Genomic DNA, 24,211 nt, shown 5'->3' on the forward strand with positions numbered 1-24,211 from the left:
AATAATAATAATCTAGTAATCTAATAATCTAGTAATCAGAGATAATAATAGTAAGTGTCTTGGAGTCTTTGTGAGGAATAGCAGAAGCATCCAGGTTGTCTGAGGATAGAATGGAGTGCTAGGTAAGAAGCTTAGCCCTGCTCAGCACCCTGTAATTAATAGCTAGTTCTGGTGAACAGCAAGGAAGATGGAGATTTTATTTTTGTTTCATTTGCGTCACTTGCTTCACTTTTGTTCTATAGACCTAGCATCCTGAATGATCTTTCCATTGTGTTCTATATTTTGCTCATCTCCTGATCTTTTGGTAATGGATTTTTAAAAAATTATGACAATTATTATTTAATTTAAAAAGGTGTTGATTGAATTCTGTGTTTGTTTGGCAGTCCTCTGCTGATGGGGCCAAGTTTGATGGTCTCTTACCACCCCCTCCCCCCGGCACCCCTCCCTCCTCCAGTACCTGCTGGTTCTTGCTCAGTTTAGTTCTTGCTCTGGAGGAATTTTGTGCTGATGAAACACTGTTTTGTATGGACGGCTGCTTTCATGGGTGCCTCGCAGTAGCTATTCAGGGAAAAAGGGCAGTAAGTCAGGGGTGAATCCTGGATCAATTCCTTCCATATTTTTCATATTTTACCTTTGAGATATTTGAACTGTCCCCCATTGACTTCACTTACTGTTTAATTACAGAGATCCTCTAGTCTGTATCTCTGATGTGATCCACCCTCCCTGTGTTTTCCCACAGAATCTGGGCACTTCCTTTGGTCACATCCAGGACAGGGTGTTCAAATTCCCCATTTCCTTTCTCCTCAGCTGCTTTTTTCCCCTTCTAGATTTGGGGCCACATCCAGTATTCATTGAATACTCCTGAGTTGGTGCTCAGTAATACTCCTGGCAATGCTCAGAGGACTAAGCAGTATCAGAGATTGAACCTGTGTATGCAAAGCACCTCCTTACCCCAGCACCACATTCCTTTTATGCTTCGATGAACGGGATCTGACCATTTATTTGGAACCTACCATAGAAGCCTGGTGATCACTTTTTGCTTCTCCCTGCTTATGGAAAGTGCTACTTTAAAATTTTTCTTTTGTAGGGGGCTGGAGTGATAGCATAGCGGGTAGGGCGTTTGCCTTGCACGCAGCCAACATGGCCGACACAGGTTCGATTCCCAGCATCCCATGTGGTCCCCCGAGCTCCGCCAGGAGCAATTCCTGAGTGCATGAGCCAGGAGTAACCCCTGAGCATCGCCGGGTGTGACCCAAAAAAAAAGCAAAAAAAAAATTTTTTTCTTTTGTGGTGGGATAGGGAAGGAGGTGCTAAAGTTTGAACCCAGGAACTCAAATATATAAGGTAACTATCTATCACTATCACTGAGCTGTGTCTCACACCCGGCAGTGCTCAGGACCTACTTCTGGCTCTGTGCTCAGGGATCACTCCTGGTGGGATTCTGGTATCTTATGGGGTCCTGTGGTGCTCTCTAGCCCTCAGTCTGTTTCATAAACTTAGTCACTATTATTGACTCCTGCCATTAAATGCTTTTTAAAAATATATTTTAATGTTTACTCTTGTAAACTGGTTTACTTAACCATCATTCTATCACTGAACATTTAGTTTTGCTTTGTGTAGTTTTTGCCAGTATTGAGTTGCCAGAGGCCTGTTGTCATATGTTAATTGTTGTGTACTTGATTAAACTTTAAGCCAGGGAGGCAGTGTTGTCATGATAAATGTGCTTATCCTTTGGTAAATACTAACTAATAAAGCCCATAGGACAGATAATAGTCTCAATTGGGAGTGTGAATTACTATCATCCCAGCCCTTTCCTCCCTCCTCTTTACCTTAGCGACTGGGCTTCTGGTTCCTTTGTCCCTTTTTTCCTTTTTTTTTGCAGGGTGGCACACCTGGCAGTGCTAGGGGTACACTCAGCCCATTGAGTTTTCCCTCCCTCTTCTGCCCCTTTACTCCTTCAAGTTTTTCGGTTGGTTTCTCATTATGATGCTGTGAAACCCCAAATCCTTAATAAGGCCCATGTTAATCTACTGTGTGATCTGGCCTGTGCCTGTTTCTCTTTAAAACTTTTCCAACTGACTTGCTCCTCTCTCCTGGTTCCTTTTGGCACCAGCTAATTCTTCCTTGTGCCAAAGAGATTTAGGGGCTTTATACAGAATTTTGCCTGCGCTGCTCTCGAGCTTCTCTTTAATCTGACTTTGCTCAGCTTTAACACTGGAATGTTTTTACGTTTTTGCAAATGTTACCTCTTTAGAGAGGCTTTCCCTGCAGTTCTAAAATAGGTTTCCCATTATCTTCAATGAGGGTCGTGTGTATTTCTATCTCAGCTGTTACCCACATGTGTTTGCTTGATGCTTCACTGTGCTCATCTCCAAGCTAAACCCCAAGATGGAGGAGACCACAACATTTTATAAGTTAGTGTGTGGAAATAGCTACATACTTCCTTCGTTTAGAGCTATGTAGAATGGTTAATATATAGGAGATGGGTTTTATATAAGGAACAGAACTTTGGGGACTGTAGCACCATGTTAGAGTACGTGATTTGCATGCATGAGGTTCTAGGTTTTATCCCTGACATTGCAAAATAAAATCAAAATAACCCAAGATTTTCATCTTACTGTTCTGCCATTTTCTTAAATTCATGAGGACTGTCCCTAGAGGTTTTTTTGTTTGTTTGTTTTTGAGTGACACTCATTGGTGCTCAGAGCTTACTCCTGGTTCTGTTCTCAGAGATCAGTCATGGCAGTGCTCAGGGGACCATACTTGGTGCCAGGGATCAAACCTGAGTTGGCTGTGTACGAGGCAAACCCTACCCTCTGTACTATCTCTCTAGCCCTAGAGTTGTTTTTAACCAGTTAATGTTTAATGTTTAATCTTTGATAGCAGTTCATTATCATACACAGACTTTAGTTAAAGCTTATCTGAATAATTGCACTGCACCGTAGTACAGTCCTCCCATTGTTCATCGAATGGCTCGAGCGGGGCCCAGTTAATGTCTCCATTTTGAGACTTGTTGTTACTGTATTTAGCATATCGAATACGTCACGTGTAGCTTGCCAGGCTTTGCCGTGCAGGGCAAGATACTCTCAGTAGCTTGCGGGGCTCTCCGAGAGGGGCGAAGGAATCAAACCTGGCTTGGCTGGGCTGGCTGTGTGCCAGGCAAATGACCTACTGCTGTGCTATCGCTCCAGCCCATCTGAATGATTCACGATCACGACGATCACAACGATCACGACCATCCTGTTGTTCGTCGATTGCCTTGAGCAGGCCCCAGTAACGTCTCCTTCATCCTAGCCCTGAGATTTTAAAAAATGCCATATTCAAGGCTCTTTCAGGGTTAGGAGAATGAGACCCATCATTGTTACTGGTATTTGGCATATTGGGTATACCATGGGGAGTTTGCCAGACTCTGCCTTGTGGGCAGGTTACATTCGGTAGCCTGCCAGTTTGTCCAAAGTAGGAATGAGATGATAAGATGTCACGCGGCCGCAAAAGCGGCCGCGTGCTTCCAGGAGCTGAGTGTGATAATCTCTGGATCCTGGCTGTTGTTGGACTTACACAGCAGTTGGTGGGTGTAACTGTCTAGCTACTGGCAGGTCCAGTCCCAAACCATGCAGGCTTGGAGATCTCAGCCCCGGGTCCAACACACCTGGGTTCCTCTGCCAGTTCTTTTATGCGTGAGGCTCATCCATGTGTGTGGAGAGTGGTCCCAGCATGACCTTGGCTGAGGCCCGGAGGTCTTCAGCTGTTGGGCCCTGATGAGAACAGTCAGGCACAGGTTAGGAGACTCTGCCTTGTTCTCTCCCGGGAGCTGATTGTGATAATCTCTGGATCCTGGCCGTTGTTGGGGTTACACGGAAGTTGGTGGGTGTAACTTAATCTGAATGATTAAGGAAGAAAAACTTTTTGTGGATAAGATTTACATACTGTGAAGGCATACACCTTAAAAGTACACTTTGGTGACTGCTGATAAGTAGATGTATGAGCTTGTACAATATCAGTCAAGAAATGGAATGTTCCCATCATCCCCCAAAGTTCCCTCATAGCCAGGCCTTACCCAGTGTTTCCCTTGTAGGTGACAACCATTCTGATTTCTGGACCTCTTTTCAAGCTTCAATTAATGAAATCCTGCAGTCTATACTCTTCTGTGCTGACTTTCACTGAAGTCATGTGTGTGAGATTTTTTTGTGTGGTTATATGTATCAGTTTCCTTTTAGTTGCTGAATAAAATTCTATCATATGAGTCCATCAAAATTTGCTTTTTCAGCTCTTTGGATAAATTTAAATTTATCTCTGGGGCTATAATGAATAAAATGCCTATAGAGTTTCATTTTTATTGTGTAGAGGATTATCACCATGCCATGAGGGAGAGAGTTCCAGTGGGCTGAGTGTATGCTTTGCATGAAAGAGGCCTTGGTCTTTTGACTGTTCTTTTTCCTCCTTGAAAATCACATTTTCTCTTTTTGTGACTACCTGGGTTGTTTTTTTTCTTTGCCTTTTGGGTCACACCCAGAGGCGGTGCACAGAGGTTACTCCTGGCTCTGCACTCAGAAATCACCCCGGGCAGTGCTCCGGAGACCATATGGGATGCTGGGAATTGAACCCGGGTTGGCCGCGTGCAAGGCAAACGCCCTACCCGCTGTGCTATTGCTCCAGCCCCCTGGTATTTTTTTTTTAACTATATATTGGACATTAAGGACTTGGACTTCACAGACACTGTGGATTCAGTTATAAGTTACATTTTCCCTCACAGTTAAAGTGCTGGCCCATCATCTTGGAATTGCAGAGACTTGGTTTTTCACTCTTTAGAGTGTTCCTGGAAACCCTCAGGGTTTACTTCTGTCCTCTGATTTTGTGGAATGCAGAGTTTACACTATCCTCAATTAGGCAGCAGCTGAAATCTCTGTTTTATTTTTTCAGCCTTTGAGCTATTTTTTCCTGTAGGGTTCCTTGCAGTCCCTTTTATCATGTACTGTTCTGGGGTTCACCGGGGATTAAAACAGAGTTGACAGTAAATGTCTGTATGACTCACATTTTACAAGGCCCCTCCCACCCATTCATTTCCAGATGCTTGAGGAATCCTGAGACTCCCAAGCCTAAAAGATGGTCATTTTACTCAAATTTTACCCATTCTCTACCACAGGGTTGGAATAGGCATTTTGGAATATATCACAGAACAAAGCTGATCATCAAGCAGAGCTCATCTTTCTCCTTGTATTCCCCCCACAAGGGTCAGAGCCCCTCTAGATTCTGTCCTGGTATTTGTCAGCACAGTACTCTGTGTGTGTGTGTGTGTGTGTGTGTGTGTGTGTGTGTGTGTGTGTGTGTGTAGTTTGAACTTTACCCATTGATGTTCAGGAATAACTCCTGGCTCTGCTTAGGGGTCTCTCTGGGCAGTGCTTGGGGGATCATATGCAAAGTCAGGGATCAAACTGAGGTCTGCTGCATGTAAGGCAGGCACCTTACCATCTTACTCGCTCTCCAGCCCCACACATTATTTCAGAAACTTGGAAGTCAGTTGTTTAACATGCCATTATTAAAAATTAGATTTGTGTCAATTTATAGAAATGAAATTATACTAAAAAGCTAAAGAAAAATAACACCAGCTCTTTCATTAATATCCATCTTCCAGGATTGCCGTACCATATTTGATAGTGTTCAAATATGGTTTGAACCATGGGAACACTTACAAGGGCAATTAGAGGCCACCCCAAATCCCTCTCGGAGAGCCTGGCAAGCTACCGAGAGTATTCCGCCCGCACAGCAGAGCCTCACAAGCTATCCGTTGTGTATTCAATATGCCAAAACCAGTAATTACAATGGGTCTCGTTCCCCTGACACTGAAGGCATCACCAATATGGCAGCGTTGAGAAGGTTGAGGAAGGAGAGGCTGATAAAATCTCAAGGCCGAACTAGGCTGCGAAAATGAAGGAAGACAAAAATGATTGTCTGTACTATCAATGCACGTATGCTAGCATTGGATGCATCCATTGAGGACCTGATGGTACAAGTGCAAAAGATCAAGTACAACATCACTGGTGTGACCGAGACAAGAAGGCATCAATCACATCATGCCATTTTCGACACTGGAGAAGAATTGTTCCTGGGAACATGCGATAAAAGAGGCGTCGGAGGCGTCAGTGTCCTTGTCAACATGAACTTGGCCATGAGCATTGATTCATTCGAATGCCTAACAACCTGAATTGGACGTTTACATTTGAATAGATGTGGCTCACTGCCGGCAATTTCTATCTTCGTTGTCTACGTACCAACATCCAATCATGATGAAGGAGAAATTGAGAAGTTCTACATGGAGCTAGAGAAGTTCTATAAAGAAGACCACACCTTCTACAAGATCATTGTCGGTGATTTTAAAGCCAAGATAGGACCGAGAAGATCAGCCGAAGAACTCCACATCGGGACCCATGGCCTAGAATGGAACGAATAGGGTGAGAAACTGTCTGAGTTCATCATGTCTACCAAGACCATCCATGGTAACTCACAGTTCCAGAAGGCCGAATCTAAACGTTGGACATGGGAGTCTCCTGGTGGACGGTTCCACAACAAAATAGACCACATCATATTCAATCGACTGTTTTGCCTGACCGATGTCGCTGTTATCCCAAAATTCCAAACAGGATTGGACCACCATCTCCTTCGTGCAAAATTCTACTTCTGGAGCGGGGAGAAAGGGCTGCAGAATTTAAGAAGAGAACTCCCAGAATGACCACCAACTGGGAGCTCTTTGGCACTAATGCTGCAACATGGGAAGATGCTGTTGTTGACAACATTGACGAGGAATATGATCGACTGACTGGTTTAGCACCTCTATGATTGTGTGAGGAACGCCAAGAGAGAGATAGCCACAAAAAGACGACTGTCTTCGAAAACTTTTTTTTTTTGCTTTTTTTGGGTCACACCCAGCGATGCTCAGGGGTTACTCCTGGCTTTGCACCCAGGAATCACGCCTAGCGGTGCTCGGGGGACCATATGGGATGCTGGGAATTGAACCCGGGTCGGTCGCATGCAAGGCAAACACCCTACCCGTTGTGCTATTGCTCCAGCCCGTCTTCAAAAACTCTTGAGCTTTTTTGCCAATGTGGTTTGGCTCATGCCTCAGGCAACCGCAAGCAAACGTCCAAGCTCGCAAAGCAGTGCAGAGCTGCGATCAAGGAAGACCTCAAAGAGAGAAGAGCAGAAGTACTGGTAGATGCGGCAGAAGCCAGGAAAAGCATTCGTAACGCCCGCCTGTCCTTCGCCAACTACAAGACCAAGATGACTGCCCTCCGACTTCCTGATGGATCTATCACATCTTCCAGAAGGGCAATGGAGAAGATTATTCATGACTTTTACTCAGATCTCTTCAATAGCCATGTCCACCTGCCCACATACCAAATTCCACAGGATGGATATGTCGTTCCCAATGTTCTCCCTTTCGAAATCCGACACGCCATTTCGTCGGTAAAGAAACGAACAGCACCCGGCCCAGACAAGGTCAGACCTGAACACCTGAAGAACCTGCCGTCAGTACTCATCAATACACTGGCTCGGCTCTTCACACGCTACCTGTCTGAATGCAAGGTTCCATCCCCGTGGAAAACCAGCAGGACTGTACTGCTGTACAAGAAGGGAGACATCCACGACGTTGGCAACTATCGCCCAATCTGCCTATTGTCTGTCATCTACAAGCTGTTCACTTGAGTCATCCTGAATAGGATTGGCAGAACACTAGATGAAGGACAACCATGTGAGCAAGCTGGGTTCCGCAAAGGATTCAGCACCATCGACCATATCCACACGATAACCAAGCTCATTGAGGTTTCTCGGGAGTTCAAGATGCCGCTCTGTCTAACGTTCATTGATTTAAAGAAGGCCTTTGATTCTGTTGAGACAGAAGTGGTCATCGAAGCCCTAGCCAATCAGGGCATTCAAACTCAATACATCAGGATTCTCCATGAGCTGTATTACGGATTCACTACCAGGATCTCACCATTCTACAAAGAAGTAATCATCAGTGTCAAGAGAGGGGTTCAGCAGGGTGACACCATTTCACCGAAACTCTTCAGTGCCACCCTCGAAAACATCATGCGACGACTGGAATGGGAAGGAATGGGAGTGCAGATAGATGGTCAGCAACTACACCACCTCTGCTTTGCTGATGACATTGTTCTAATAACACCAAACATTAGCCAAGCGGCACAAATGCTGGCCGACTTTGACCGTGAGTGTGGAAAGGTCGGACTACAGCTGAATCTTACGAAGACAATGTTTATGAGAAACAGCCTCATTCCTGATGCTCCATTCGCTCTCAACTGAACGACCATCTTCGAATGCAACAGTTATGTGTACCTAGGTCGAGAAGTCAACATTATGAATGACCTGGCACCTGAGTTGCACAGGAGGAAGAGAGCAGCTTGGAACGCCTTCAAGAGCATCGAAGAAATAGCTAAGAGGACGAAGAACCTCTGGCTCCAGGCACATCTCTTTGATTCCACTGTTCTTCCTGCATTAACATACGCCTCAGAGACCTGGCCCCTAAGCAAACAGGATGAGAACGCTATTCGGGTCTCCCAAAGAGGAATAGAAAGAGCTATGCTTGGAGTATCACGTTTCACTCAAATGAGAGAAAGAACCCAGAGTTCCGACCTCCGACCTCCGACCTCCGTGGACAGTCAAGAATCAGGGACGCTGTCTCGTTTGCCAAGGCGTCAAAAATCAGATGGGCTGGTCACGTAATGAGATTTGGAGATGACCGCTGGACTAGAGCCATTACCGACTGGATTCCGCGGGACGTCAAAAGACTGTGTGGCCGCCCACCTACCAGATGGTCAGACTTCTTCATCAAAATCCTGAACGATAGCTTTGAGGCTCTTCGTGTTCCTAGAACAAACAGACGCCATTGGGCTACAGTAGCACGCGACAGGGACAAATGGAGACGTTACTGGCGCCCGCTCGAGCAAATTGATGATTAACGGGAAGTCAAGTGATCAAGTGATCAAGCTCTTTCATGATGCTGCTGGTTTCTATGGGTCAGGGTTTGGAAAGGATGTGGCCAGGATGGCCTGGGTACGTGCTACAGATTTGGGGGTCTCAACTGGGAAGATTCAGAATTCTAGGGGAAGGGGGATATTTTAGCTGGCACAGTGCACTTGGAATGTCTCTCGGTCATGTCCTCACTGAATACCTGTGCACGGTCCCCTCACAGCATAGTGGCCTTGGAGTTTTTCTGTAGTGACTGAGCACTTGAGTATTCATGTTCCAGAGAACCAGCAACACACTGCTTTGCCTTTTGTCACCTGGTTTTAGAAGTCGCACAATAAAAGTTAGCTTATTCTATCTCTTCATTGTCAGCATAAATTTAACAAAAGGGATGCAGACCCACTATTCTAGTGGGAGAAATGTCAAAGAGTTTTCAGGCTTGTTTTAAAGCCACCATACTCAGGAACACATTGATGCTGGTGCTGCAGTTTGTATTAACCAAACCACCTCCAAGTGTGAGTCACTGATTTATGTGCCTCCGTCAGTATAATCAAACAGTGCTTTCTTGTATATGTCTCTGCAGGCAGACACGGCAGTTGGGACTCCTAAAAATCAAATAGCAGGACATAATGTTAACTTGGTTTGGTCTGGTTGTCACAATGAACAGTTCTCAGAGCTTCCTACTTACACTCAGGAATCACTTCTGGCAGGGCTCAGGGGACCATGTGGGATGTGGGCATCGGTCTTGGGTCAGCCACATGCAAGGCAAGTGCCTTACCTGCTCCAGCCCCTTAACATCAATTTGGGTTTAACACTTTAAGGAAGGAAGTCCTGGAAACACTTGCTTAGATATTTTTCCCCCTTTTTTTTATTTGTAGAATACAGTATTTAATGAAAGATCCACACTCAAGGCAAGACCATGGCAGGCTTCCTGGATAACTTCCGCTGGCCGGAGTGTGAGTGTATTGACTGGAGCGAGAGAAGGAATGCTGTAGCCTCTGTGGTAGCTGGAATATTGGTGAGTGGAAAGGCCCAGCTGGTGACGTGTACCTGTCTTTTGCCCTGAAAATTAATGTGTCTTCATTTGAACTATGAGTATTCCTCTACAGCTGTTGATTTCACCATATTTTGTATAGACATCAGAGTTCTAGATATTATTTATTTATTCATTTATTGCTTTTTGGGTCACATCCAGTGTTGCACAGGGGATACTCCTGGCTCATGCGCTCAGGAATTACTCCCGGTAGTGCTTGGGGGACCATACGGGATGCTGGGAATTGAACCCGGGTTGGCCGCATGCAAGGCAAACGCCCTACCCACTGTGCTATTGCTCCAGCCCTCGAATTCTAGATATTATTATTGAACAAGCTATCCCGCAATTCCTCTGCTCGCGATACAGTAGTGCATATGGTCCTTGGAGATCCTCACAGGCTCTAAATTTGATGTAACCAGCCAGGCTCTCGTGGAGTTCTGTGAGTCATGGCATTCCGGTCTGTGAACTGTAGGCTCACTTCCAACAGGATCGCCCTTCTGGCTTCACTGCGCTTTTGGCTATGCACAGAGACTGCAGTGCCCTTGAGATACCATCTCCCTTCCCCCAGATGCTGTACTAGGGCTAAGTGGAGGAAATCCTTGCTTAATTTTCTTGACAATGTTTATTTCCATTTTACACTTAAAGAAGCTCTGTGCACTTACTCATGTACTTAAAGTCACCAAAGCCACCAAAGAAAGCAAACCATGACATTCTTAACTGGGCCCTTAACTACTTTCTGCCCTTATTAACACAAATTGCAGCATCTGTTCAGGAGGGGAGGTTCCTAAGCAGTTCTCCGGAGACCCAGGGACTCCTCCCAGAGATTCTTGGCCAGCCGGACTGGCAGTTCAGTTTAAGACCCTGAGGATGCCGTGCTATACTGGCCCCCAAAATGAGTGTGTCTGAACATTACATTTTATTATAATAATAATTGTTAGTATTTTGACTTTTGGACCACACCTGGTGGTGCTCAAGGCTTACTCCTGGCTCTGTGCTCAAGATCACTCTTGGTGGGGTTCAAGGGACTGTATGCAGTGCCAGGAATGAAACTCAAGGTGTCTATGTGTGCAGCTTGTACCTTCTCTGCTATACTCTCTCTCTAGCCCTGAATATTACATTTTATTTTATTCTTTTGGTTTTTGGGTCACACCCAGAGTACTCAGGACTTCTCGTTCTGCACTCAGGGATCCACTCCTGACTGGGCTCAAGGGACCATATGGGATGCCATATATCAAATCTGGGTCAGCTGTATGCAAGGCAAGCGTCCTGCTCACTGTTCTGATGCTCTAGCTCCTGAACATTACATTTTAAAACTCATGCTCAGTTATATAGCACTGGGTCCTCGTAAAGTATGGCATAGTTTCCAGTAAAGTTTGGAAACATGAAAGAAGACTCTTTTTGGTAAGTGTAGCGCTCCTTAATGGAAGCAGAAGGCTTTAACTTGATGGAGGAATGTCTTCTTCAGCTGTTGGGCAATCAGTGAGTTGGAAGCCAGTTCAGAGAGCCTTGGCCATAGGTAAGGCCAAGGCAGATAAAGGTCCTGGAATCCCTTGCCAGATACATTTTTCTACTGAGAGCAGCAGAGCTACAGAATCTTTCCCAGATACGATAAGTCTTTTTTTTTTTATCTCATTATTCAAAATGAAGAGAGTATTTTATGAGTCACTTATATGATCTGTAGGAAAAGGGGCTGTTGGGAGCAGGTCCGCTAAGCTCAAGCCCGGTTTAACTTTGCTGATGGCTCCCTCAGTTTTTCACAGGCTGGTGGATAATGATTGATGCTGCTGTTGTGTACCCTAAGCCGGAACAGCTGAACCATGCCTTTCACACATGCGGTGTGTTCTCCACATTGGCTTTCTTCATGTAAGTATGAAGGTAGCTCTTGGTTCAAGAGTGCCTTCTAGGAAATGCATGTTGAAAGTAGACTATGGACTGAACATGATTGCCACTCAATGCCTCTTTTGCAGACCACAACACCCAAAAGGAGAGAGAGAATAAAGGGGAATGTCCTGTCACAGAGGCAGGATGGGAGGGGGGGTGGGGGGAAATGGGCACTGGTGGAGGGATGGGTATTTGATCATTGTATGACCGAAACTCAGGCACAAAGATTTGTAAATCTACAACTGTACCTCATGGTGCTTCACTAATAAGAAATAAATAAATAAATAAATTAAAAAAAAAAAGAGTGCCTTCTAAATATGGTTTTCCTTAAAGTTCCATGCCATGTAGAAGAACGATTAAATTTAATTGATGGGTTTTATGCTTGTGTGTATGTGGTGGGGGGGAGGGGGTTGGACTACACCCAGCCAGGGTCCTGCCTCTTAGGAGTTATTCTGATGATTAGAGGACCATATGGGATGCCAGGGACAAGTTCCTTATCTGCTGTACTATCATTCTCTGGTCCTGGATCAGTTTTCTTAAGCACATATCTGCCATATTAACATTGATAAGGAATGAGTGTTGAGTTAGTTAGACACCTTTTTAGCATGTATAATGAGAATCATGTGGGAATGGAGATATAGTACAGGGGGTAAGGTACTTGCTTCGCATGCAGCCAACCCTGATTCTATCCTCTGAATCACAGATGATCCTCTAGCACTTCCAGGAGTGATCCTGAGCATAGAGCCAGGAATAACACCTGAGCACTGCTGGATGTGTCCCCCCGCCAAAAAAAGAGGGCCAGAATCAGAGTATAGCAGGGAGGGCGCTTGCTTTGTATGTGGTTTACCTGGCTTTAATCTCTGGCACCCGATATGGTTCCCTGAGCACCACCAGGAGCAATTTCTTTTTTTTTTTTTTTTTGGGTCACACCCGGCGATGCTCAGGGGTTACTCCTGGCTCATGCACTTAGGAATTGCTCCTGGTGGTGCTCGGGGGACCATCTGGGATGCTGGGAATCGAACCTGTGTCGGCCATGTTGGCTGCGTGCAAGGCAAACACCCTACCCGCTGTGCTATCGCTCCAGCCCCAACCAGGAGTAATTTCTGAGCACAGAGCCAGAAGTAAATCCTGAGCATTGCTGGTGTGTGGCCCCCAGACAAAAAGCTGTGTTTAGTTATATAAATACTGCCTTTAGCTCAGAAATAGTGTGTCCCCTCTAAATGGTCTGTCAGTGAGCTACAAACCTGTTAGCATATGAACACTCACCCATGAATGGTCTTTTGCAGGATCAATGCTGTGTCCAATGCCCAGGTGAGAGGCGACAGCTATGAGAGCGGCTGTTTGGGAAGAACAGGTAAAGGCACTTTGAGTTGTTTATGTACTCTGGCAAGGAGGGCTGGGGCAGCAGGAGGAGCCAAGTAGCTAGTATGTCTGGTAATAGTGAGAGATAGTTTTAGCTCGACTTCCAAACAAGTCCTTTTTTTTTTTTTTTTTTTTTGCTTTCTTTGGTCACACCTGGCGATGCACAGGAGTTACTTCTGGCTCTGCACTCAGGAGTCACTCCTGGCGGTGCTCAGGGGACCATATGGGATGCTGGGAATCGAACTCAGATTGGCCGCGTGCAAGGCAAATGCCCCACCCGCTGTGCTGTCTCTCCAGCCCCACAAGTCCTTCATTTAGATCCTTTAAAAAAAAAAGGTTCAGCTTGCTGCTTATGTAGGTTATCTGCTCTAAAGTACAGGTAAAACATGCTTAATCATCATCAGTGTATCTTGGACTCCAGTTATCTCTTACATCACTGAGGAGAGATTGGTTCCAGATCCCAAAGTCTAACCAGTATCATTCCTCATGCAGTGGATGGTTTTCTTAGCAGCCAAGGGCGGTCAAGCCTAGCACATATAAATTACTTTAGGGCTGGAGAGATAATACAGCAGGTCAGACCCTTGCTTAGCATGCAACTCTCATGAGTTTGATCCCTGGACCCATATGTGGTTCCCTGAACCCTGCTCCAGAGTGATCCCTAAGCAGCAGTAAGCCCTGGGCACTGCCCAGTGGGGTCCAGAAACAAGAACAAACTTAACTTACTGTTTCAATATTTGAATTCGACAGAATTCAGTAGTACTTTTGTCATCCAGTAGTAGTTTACTTCAGGTTATAATAATGGATTCTATTGGAATCAGGGAGGCTGTTTTCAGTGGTATTTCTATGGCCTGTGTCAAAAGCACAGGGCTGGAAGTCCTGTGTCCAACATCTCAGGACTCAGAAGGAGTGATTTGTTTGGAATTTTGGAGTGGATGTGAGAGGAATTTTGAAGGATAATTAAGAATTCAGTAAGTCCATGTAAAATATTTTACGTGCACTAGCAACTATCTTAATTTTTTTTTTTTTTGCTTTTTTGGGTCACACCTGGCGATGCACAGGGGTTACTCCGGCTCTGCACTCAGGAAATATCCCTGGTGGTGCTCAGGGGACCATATGGGATGCTGGAAATCGAACCCAGGTCGGCCGCGTGCAAGGCAAACGCCCTACCCGCTGTGCTATTGCTCCAGCCCCAGCAACTATCTTAAATGCTTTGTACATATTAATGTGTATGTGTGTGGGCTTGTCTAATCTCTCTGCCTACATCACCATATTGAGTGCCAGGGATTGAATCCAGGTCGGCTGTGTACAAAGCAAATGCCCTGCCTGCTGTACTACCTCTTCAGTCCTGAAAGCTCATAGGTTTTTACCCTTATAAGTTACTATCACATTTTATTTCATTCCCTGCTCAGTTAAAAATGTACATTGCAGTTCATGTTCATTTGTTCTGTTCACTGCTTCAAGAATTAAGGGCACACTGACTTACAGGCATGCTCAGATACTGTCACAGTAAGCTTTTACCCTACTTAGATGGTTTGTTTAACGCAGCCTCATTTAATTCCATATAAGGAATTTTCTAGAAAGAGTTATCAAAGTAATTACGCCAAATGGAACTGTAAAATAACGGAGCACTGAGAAAAAACAGGAACCATGTAGTTAGAATCTAGGACGAGAAGACGCCCTTCATTGTTCATATGGAGTCTGAGCTTCCTTTTGGTCAAACACAAAAAGGGCAAATGTTATACTTTTTTTGCTAAATAAAAGCACATTCATTTTGCCTCAAGTGAGGGGCAACCCATACTGGGTGGAGCTCAGGGCCTTCTCCTGGCTTTATGTACCAGGATCACTCATGTTTGGGGGACCATACACAGTGCTGGACATTGAACTAGCGTCAGCTGTGTGCATGACAAGCAGCTTAACACTGTGCTTTCTCTCAGGCCCAAATAAAAACATACACTTTTGCGGGGAGGGGGGCAGGGGAACGCTGCAGGTGAGGGACAGTGTTTAGGTCTTATTCCTGGCTCTATGCTTAGGGATCATTCCAGCAGTGTTTAGGTCTTATTCCTGTCTCTATGCTCAGGAATCATTCATGGCAGGGCTCAAGGACTATATGGGATGCTGGAGATTGAACCTGGGTCAGTGGTTTTTTTTTTTTTTTTTTTTTTTTTTTTTGCGTCACACCCAGCAATGCACAGGGGTTACTCCTGGCTCATGCACTCAGGAATCACTCCTGGCATACTCGGGGGACCAAATGGGATGCTGGGAATTGAAACCGGGTTGGCTGCCTGCAAGGCAAACACTTTACCCACTGTGCTATCACTCTAGCCCCTGATTTTTTAGGTAAATAAATGCCTTACCTGCTGCATGACCTCTCCAGCCCCAAGCGTACTCATTTTTTAAAGGAAATTTTAAATTTGTTTAGTTCAATTAGGATAAGTGTATTTGTCCATATATAAAGGAGAGGAGGAAAACACATGTTTTTTATTTGTTTTTGTTTGGGGGCCATACTTGAGGTGCAAGTGTACACCTGGGTTATTCCTGGCTCTGTGCTCAGGAATTAATTGCAGTGCTCATAGGACCATTTAGGATGCTGAGGATTAAACTTGGGTTGGCTTTGTGTGAGGAAATTACTCTTACCCACTATCTCTCTAGCCTCCTTTAACACAAATGTTAACTTGATTTCCTAAAATATTTTGAATCCACTTAAGTGTCCATGTGAATATTGAGGCTAGTATTACGAAGTTTAGGGTTCTGGACCAGAAAGATAGTATAGTGGTTAAGGAGCTTACATTGTATATAACTAACCCCATTTTGATCCCCATCACTATATATAGTCCCCTGAGAACCACCAGGAGCGATCCTTAAGTGCACAGTCCGGAGTAAGCCCTGGGCACCACCAGATGTGGTCCCCCTCCAGAAATACCCAATATCTAATATTATAGTAGAGCAGTAGCACAGCAGGTAGGGCATTTGCCTTGCACGTGGCCAACCTGGTCAGCCCAGGTTCGATTCCTCCACCCTCTCGGAGAGCCCGGCAAGCTACCGAGAGTATTTTGCCTGCACGGCAAAGCCTGGCAAGCTACCCGTGACGTATTCAATATGCCAAACACAGTAACAACAAGTCTCACAAAGGAGAGGTTACTGGACCCGCTCGAGCAAATCGATGAACAACGGGAGGACAGTGCTACAGTGCTATAGTAGAGCATTGAAGAGATGTCTCTGACTTTGAACTTTTCAAGGTCATCTTGTGGGATGGCCATAAAGTAGAGTGAGCATGCTTCTGAGAATGGCTGCTGCTCGCACCACCCTGGGTGCTGGTGTGATTTAACACCAAGGGCAAGGGAATGCATTGGTCTTCCTTTACTGACAGTCTCATATTCCTGCAAGTTATGGCGATCTGATCCCATTTACTGCTTCCTATTATTTAAATAACACCTCCGCAGGATAGCCTTGCACTTTGTATATCATAGTCACCTTGGCCAAATCATTACTTACAAAGCTTTCATGGTTTCCATTCGTGTCTCTACAGGAGGGAAAAGTGATCTTTACTCTTTTTCCCTTTCCAGTTAGGGGCTTGCCCCCCCTTTAGATTTGTCTTTTAAAACATTCTTTCTTTGGTATTGGAGCGATAGGACAGGAGGTAGTGGGCATGCTTTGCATGCAGCTGACCCAGGTCAATCCCTGGCATCTATATGGTCCTCTGAGAACCACCAGGAGTGATTCCTGAGCACAGAGCCAGGAGTAACCATGATTACTGAAGGGTGTGGCCCCCAAACAAAGCAAAACAAAACAAAATCTTTCTTCACTTCACGGTTGTAACAGCACATGTGAAAATGTGGCTGTTTTTGCTGTGCATGTCCTAGGATTGGGAGCTACAGAAATGAGCAGAGTCTTAACGCCTATCCCCCACACAGGTGCTCGAGTGTGGCTCTTCATCGGTTTCATGTTGATGTTCGGGTCACTTATTGCTTCCATGTGGATTCTCTTTGGTGCATATGTTACCCAAAGTAAGTATTCAGTCCTTTAATTTTTAAAACAAATTTTTATTTCCTAGGAGAAATTCTAATATGTCCTCTGTTTGGCTCAAGTGTGCTACCTCTCTCTGGAGTCGGACGTAGGTCAGTTAGTTTGGAAACCTTCCGGGGCAAGAGAGCCTGAGGAGTTTGATGAGGCATGTGGCAGTGGAGTCCCTGAGTCCACCAGTGTTATCTCACTTAGGAAATTCAGCACCTGCTGGTCTGTGTCCCTCTGGCCTTCTCCAGAATTTCAGATTCCCTTTTCCTCAACCACTAGGCTCCATGCTGGATGCCCACTTCCAGGGTTGCAGTGGGAAACGTGAGAAACCTGTCCACAAGGAGAGGCCCCATCTGTGTATATCTTAACCAGTGTTTTCAAAGGCCACTGTGGTGTAGTCTTTATTCCATTTCATTAAATGTGTGGTGATGATGGATGGTATGGGCTCTGTGTAATATAGATGCTCTGTGTCACCCATACTTACATATGAAAAATTCTATATTTTAACATAAGTATCTTACTCCAAAATTTTAGAAAAAGGGTGATGGGTTCTACTGTCTACCAAAACACCTTCTCCAAATAGAGCCTATAATTTTTCAGTATAGGTGTAAATAAGGGATTAAATTTTTTTCTAATTGTTTTTGGGCCACACCTGCCTATGCTCAGGGCTTATATCTGGCTCTGTGCTCAGGGATCGCTCCTGGCAGGCTCAGGGGACCATCTGAGGTGCAGGAGATTGAACCAGGGTCAGCAGCTTACAAGGCTAGCGCTTTAACCCTTGTACTCTCTCTCCAGCCATGAAAATTGGAGTTCTTAACTAAGCTATGTGATATTGATTGTTATAGCAAAACCTGAAATTGAATCACTTTTTCATCCTATCTAGTATCTTTTTTAAATTTTATTTTCGGGGCTGGAGTGATAGCACAGCGGGTAGGGCGTTTGCCTTGCACACAGCCAACATGACTGACACAGGTTCGATTCCCAGCACCCTTATGGTCCCCTGAGCACCGCCAGGAGCAATTCCTGAGTGCATGAGCCAGGAGTAACCCCTGAGCATCGCCGGGTGTGACCCAAAGAGAAAAAAATTTATTTTCATAAGTTTGTTCACATTAGTTGATTACATTCAGTATTTCAACACCAATCCCACTACCATTACACCTTCCCACCACCATTATTTTGAATTTTCCCACCACTGTTCAAGCCTGCCTGCTAGGGATAGATGCTAGATAATTTATTTTCTATTGCTTATTATGAATATCACGAGAGGTCACGCGGCTACAAAAGTGGCTGCATGCTTCTGGATTCTAAAATTGTTAATGGCTGGGGTCCAGAGAAATCTCTGTAGGAAGCTAACCATTTTGAGATTCATTTGGGAGTCTCTGAATCAAGGCCGTTGATGCGCTGAGATGGTGCCCGGAGGCAGATCATGGGCGTGACAGCCAGGACCCCAAGTGGGCTGGGAGACGGGAAGGGAGAGCCTGTCTCTGCCGCCGCCATGTGGCCTGGAGTGTTGGTCTTTAAACTCGCATACCTGGGTTTTGTTTCTGGAAGCTTGTGGTCATCAGGTTTTCATCTGGATCGGGTGGAGAGGGCATACCTACTCCATCTGAGGTGCCCCGGTAGAATTGACCTGGCATAGCGTCCGGAGAGATCTCCGTTGAGCTGCTGTCTTCTGGGATTCACTGCTATGTCTCCTACTAGTATCTTAAATCTACAGTTATAGTTATAAAAGTGAACCATCCACAAAAATTTGTGTTGTGTCTAATATTTTTCTTTTCCCATGAAGTAGCATTCAGGGAAGAGTGTGTGAAAGAACATGTTGAATTGTCATGATTTTTTTTAATACTGGTCAGATTTGCACACTGAAACATCTGAATTTATGAAAGGAAACCCAGTGAGCATAATCAAGAATTTAATTTGGGAGATGGCTCAAGCCCCAGATTGATCCTTGGCACAGAGCACCACTGAGTCTTGTCCCATTCCTCTCTCAAAAAAAATAAAAATAAAAACCTAAAACAAATCAAAGAACCCAAGCATACCCATGTCTTTCTAACATTTGTGTTATGTGAGGCGACAGGCAGAAAAGAAATGAGCTACTGCTTCCTTGGCGTTTCTGTGCAGCTTGAACCGCTGCAATTGCTTTAGACACAAAGAAAACCTGCTGAGTTCGTCCAGAGCAAGAGCAAGCCTTAGTGTTGAGAGAATGGCACTGGCATTTTTGTATTTCACTCTCATCCTGGGTTTCTTAGAGCAAATGGAGAGTCGTTGCGTTCTGCGATACACAGAGCATATCAGAGCGATGGCTCAGACGCTTTGTTTTGCCCTTTGCCCTTTTTTTTTGCCTTTTTCTTTTCTCCTAATGGGTTTTACTTTGTGTGTGCAGATACCGACGTTTATCCAGGACTAGCTGTGTTCTTTCAAAATGCACTGATTTTTTTTAGGTGAGTTGCCTAATTTTATTTTTCATTTTAATGTTTAAAATGTATTTTTGTTAAAAATTGAGATGACATTCATGTGTAAGAATGTAATGGGTCATATGTTTGGGGGTCAGAGTGTTACCTCACCACACCCACCACAAAAGTACCAGTATCTCTCTATCTCTGTTCCCAGATCACCCACCGCCCCTCCCTCTGACTCCCTCACCACCTTGGTCACTTCAAGTTGAGGTCAGAATCCAAAGATTTGTTTTTATTGAACCCTCTTTGGTCCCTTATTTTGTTTCTTAATATCCTATCGGATAGTGAGATTAGCTGGTATTTGTCTTTCCCTGATAGTTATTTTGCTTTGCATGGCCTCCTCCAGTTTCATCTTTCCCTGTAGCAAAAGACAAGACTTCATCTTTTCTTTAATGTTCCTTTAGAAAGTCCCCCAAATGATGCTTTTATTCAGTGATTTTCAAAAATGAGTGTCTTTTTTTTTTTTTGAGGGTCATATCTGGTGATACTCAAGGGTTACTCCTGGTTCTGCACTCAGGAATTACTCCTGGCATTAGTTGGGGGACCATATGGGATTACAGTGATGGAACCCAGGTCAAGCTGCGTGCAAGGCAGCTGCCTACTGTACTATCACTCCGGCCCCAAATGAGTATCTTTTAATAGGAAAGTTGTGTTTTAGATACCCATTCGTAAAAGTTTATCCTTCACCAACCCCATAAAACCTTTATATTCTAAACCTTGAAAAACTTGGGTTTAGGGTCTGGAATGATGGTACTGTGGGCAGCGCATTTGCCTTGCACACAGCTGACCCAGGCTCAATCACTGGCACCTCATATGATCCCCTGGATCTGGTTAGGAGTGCACAGAGCCAGGGGTAAGTCCTGATGTGGCCCCCGCAAAGCAAAACAAACATAAAAACACAGCTTTTTTTTTTTTTAAGTTTGGTTGTCTTTATTTTTTTCACAGTTACACAGTTGTTCATGATTGGGTTTCAGTTATAATGTTCCAACACCTATCCATTCACCAGTATACATTTTCCACCACCAATGTCCCCAATTTTCCTTGCCTCCCCCACCCCGTGGCAGGCACTTTTATCCCCTACCCGCCCCCACCACATCTTTTCTTTCCCTTCGGGCATTATGGTTTGTAATATAGGTATGAAAGGTTATTATGTATTTTTACCTTCTTTCAGCACTCAGTTCTTTTCCAGAGTGATTATTTCCAACTGTCATTATCATAGTGGTCCCTTCTGGCTCTTAACTGCACTTTGCCACACACACATTCGTGGCGAGCTTCCATCTGTGGACCAGTCTTCCTGGCCCCTATGGAAACATATCTTGGGGCTAGAGCGATAGCACAGCAGTTAAGGCTCTTGGCTTGCATGCGCTTGAGCTGGTTTCCATACCCAGCATCCCTGGGTTCCACCTATTCTGTCCAGCATAGGGAGTTATCCCTGTCACCTAATTTAAAACTACTAATAGACATGAAGAATGATATTGAGAGAATTAAAGAGTCATAGGAGACTGTAACACTCCTCCATCAATTGTATGATTCGTCATTAACAGTATTGTAAATCATGATACCTTGGTAAAAATGGAGATGGGGGAGAAGGATGTGGAATTCAGCCTGGTTAGCGAGGTTAAAAACCTGCTTTACAGAGCAAACCAATTCTACCCCTATACTGCCACCATCTTCAATTCCAGCATTGACCCTCCCCCCCCCCACCAGGGTGAATGGGATACCCCCTGCATTGCCCCTCACGATATGTTTTCATTTTTTTCCAGCACTCTGATCTACAAATTCGGAAGGACGGAGGAGCTGTGGAGCTGAGGCCACGTCGTCGCCAACCCCCTTCTCTGACTGTATTCTAGCTGTAGATAAGTTTTTTATCTCTCAATATAGTTGACCGCATTTTGCCAAATGGACTCGCCTATTCAGGGAGACTGTCGGTTCCTCTCTGCGTTTGTGCTCTGAGTGTTGAAGCAGGCTTCTGACATACGTGTCCTTTGACCCTATGGACTGGTTGGTTAATATGTCCATACTATAATGTACAGATGAGCGGAGGAGCGTGGGTTGTCTTCCTGGGGCCTGAGAGATCGGTCTGCTCCTTAGTTGTGGGCCCATGTGAGAGCTCACGGCTTCTTTGCCTTCTCTTTTGCTGCAGTCATGCAAAAAAAAAAAAAAAAAAAAGAGCAGCACCCCACCTCCCCTCTACTCCCCCCTGCGCTCTCTGAATTAAGACTGAGCCACTTCAAAGGGGATTTTGGTAAGCGGTAACTTATTTTGATTTAAAGCAGATTTTTTTTTAACAGGAAAAAACGTTTGTTCTTGTGTATGAAAGAAGTGGACTTTTATATGCAGATTTCTTTTTTAATGCCCGAAGGACTGGTTTGAAAAAAGCCTGTTTTAAACACAGGGTCTCTGATAATCGGACCTTAATGGAGCAGGGCCAATGCAGGATGAGGGAAGCACAGTTGTATGTGGTTAGGAGCCGATGATTAAGGAGCCCCAACACTAGTGGCATCTGAAGGCAGCTGCAAGGGACTCTGGGCTGCAGTGCCAAAGCCTGAACCGTAGAACAGAGTGGCACCGCGAGCTGTGAGATGAAGCCCTTCTTCCCAAAGGGAGTCATTATGACCTAGTGAAAAATTAGCTGCTTCAGCCTCCCCAGTACTAACCGCAAGCCCCTGGACAGCCCTCAAGCGCCAGGAAACGCTGCCTGCTTACGTCTGGAAGCTGGCAGCTGGCAGCTAGAGCCGCCCTTTGCCAAGTGTGTGTCTGCACCATCCTTGCTCCCAGGAGCGATTTCACAGGGAGGGGAGGGCTCCTCTTCTCCCGTGATGTCCTCTGTCCTGGCAGACCACATATGGAACTCTTTTTCTTCCAGAAGGATTTGATAGAGCCTTTTGGTCTGAGACAGAATAATATCCATGGTATCGTATGCCGCGTCTAACGCCAGCCTTATATTTTGCTTCACTTCCTTCCTCTCGCGAGGGGATTTCCTGCGCACAGAGTATGAAGCCATCGGCCGTGGAGCGCTGTGCCTTTATCCGAACACCAGCTTGGTTCTTCACTGGTCTCTTTCTTCTTCTCATTTTGTCCCTTGAAAAATACCAGTAAGCCATCTGGCTTCCCACACATTGTGAGACTGCGTACCTGTTGCCATTATCCTGCTGTACCCTGTTGCAATAAAGATGACTTCTCACACGTTTCCTTCTTGTCACATCCATGGGAGAAGATGAACTGTAGGTTGGTTTGCTGCCAGGGAGCTGGCTCAGAGGCTGGAGAGAATGCCTGGCTTGGCCTGGGTAAGGCTCTGGGTTTGATTCTCAGCACTACATGGTCTCCTTAGCAGTGCCAGGCATGGCCTAGTGGTGCTGTCTGTCCCCCTCCCCTTCCCCAATGGTTTGCTGTTCGTTATTTAGCTATTCAAGAAGACTGTCAAAGAAACATTTTGTCTTAATAAAACAAGAACATCGCTCGTATTAGGGCTTGTAAGTGCTGGAGACTAACCAAGGACAGATGTCTCAGAAAAGGTGGGTGGTGGAAGGGGCTGGAGAGTTAGTACAGCTTGGAAGGTGTTTGCCTTGTATGCAGCTGACCCAGGTTTTATCCCTGCACCCCATATGATCCCTCAACCATCGCCAGGAGTGGTCCCTGAACATTGCCAGATATGGCCCCAAAACAAACAAAAAAGGTGAGTGTGGGCTCATCGGGGTTACACTTTCGTGCTTGTGCCCATATGTCTTTCAGTTGAGGTGTTTACACCTTTGGCTGTGTGTTCAGGGCCCCGTTTATGATTTCCTCCCCCCCCCCCCCCCCCGTATTTGTTTTTTTGAGTTACACTTGGCTGTGTTCAGGGATTACTCCTGGCTCTGCTCTCAGGGATCATCCTAATGGGGCTTCGTAGGGCCATATGTGGTATAGGGATGCAACCTTGGTCCAGTGCACGCAGGGCCTTACCTGCCATTCTGTCTCTCCTGCCCCTAGAGGTAACATTTCTCAAGAACTTTATATATCCTTTGTGTTGTCTCATTTCATTATTTAGAAGTCAGAGGCCAGAACTTTTTTCTTTTTCCCACACCCAGCAGTGCTCAGGGCTTATTCCTGTCTCTGTGCTCAGGGATCGAATCAGGGTCAGCATAGAAAAGGCAAGTGCCTTACAGCTGTACTGTCTCTGACCAGGAAGCTGAGATTTTCAGGGGGCTCTGCATATACAGTGAAGTTGGTTTACTTTCCCTAACTCTGGCACTACCACATTTAATTAGGAGCCCCTGAGGCTGTGTGCCAATGAGCAAGAGGAAATGCAGGCTAGAAGCATGGAAGAATGTGGGTCCTTGTCCTTTCCATGAGGCTTGGGGAGGGACTTGTACTTTGTGGTTTTCCTTTGTTGTTGTTTTTTTTTTTTCTTGTCACCATGGGGCATGCCATCTTAAGAAACTGTCTTAAGTGAGTAGAATTGTGTTTTCTTTCAAGTGTTTGGGAGCTTATTCTTGTTCTTCTGTAGCAA

General features: G+C 45.2%; 1 protein-coding gene across 1 annotated transcript in view; it reads left to right on the forward strand.

The window, feature by feature from the left end:
* Positions 1–22,912, forward strand: part of TMEM50B (transmembrane protein 50B) — a 42,247-nt gene extending 19,335 nt beyond the window's left edge. The window contains exons 2-7 of the mRNA XM_056109272.1: positions 9,858–9,997; positions 11,763–11,875; positions 13,180–13,247; positions 17,167–17,259; positions 19,650–19,707; positions 21,486–22,912. Coding sequence (XP_055965247.1) covers positions 9,899–9,997; positions 11,763–11,875; positions 13,180–13,247; positions 17,167–17,259; positions 19,650–19,707; positions 21,486–21,531 — 477 coding nt within the window. The 5' untranslated portion in view covers positions 9,858–9,898 and the 3' untranslated portion in view covers positions 21,532–22,912. The remainder of the gene's footprint in view (positions 1–9,857; positions 9,998–11,762; positions 11,876–13,179; positions 13,248–17,166; positions 17,260–19,649; positions 19,708–21,485) is intronic.
* Positions 22,913–24,211: the final 1,299 nt, after the last annotated feature.

The sequence above is a fragment of the Sorex fumeus genome, unplaced genomic scaffold (genome assembly GCF_029834395.1).
Source record: "Sorex fumeus unplaced genomic scaffold, SorFum_2.1 ptg000265l, whole genome shotgun sequence".
Classification (NCBI taxonomy): domain Eukaryota; kingdom Metazoa; phylum Chordata; class Mammalia; order Eulipotyphla; family Soricidae; genus Sorex; species Sorex fumeus.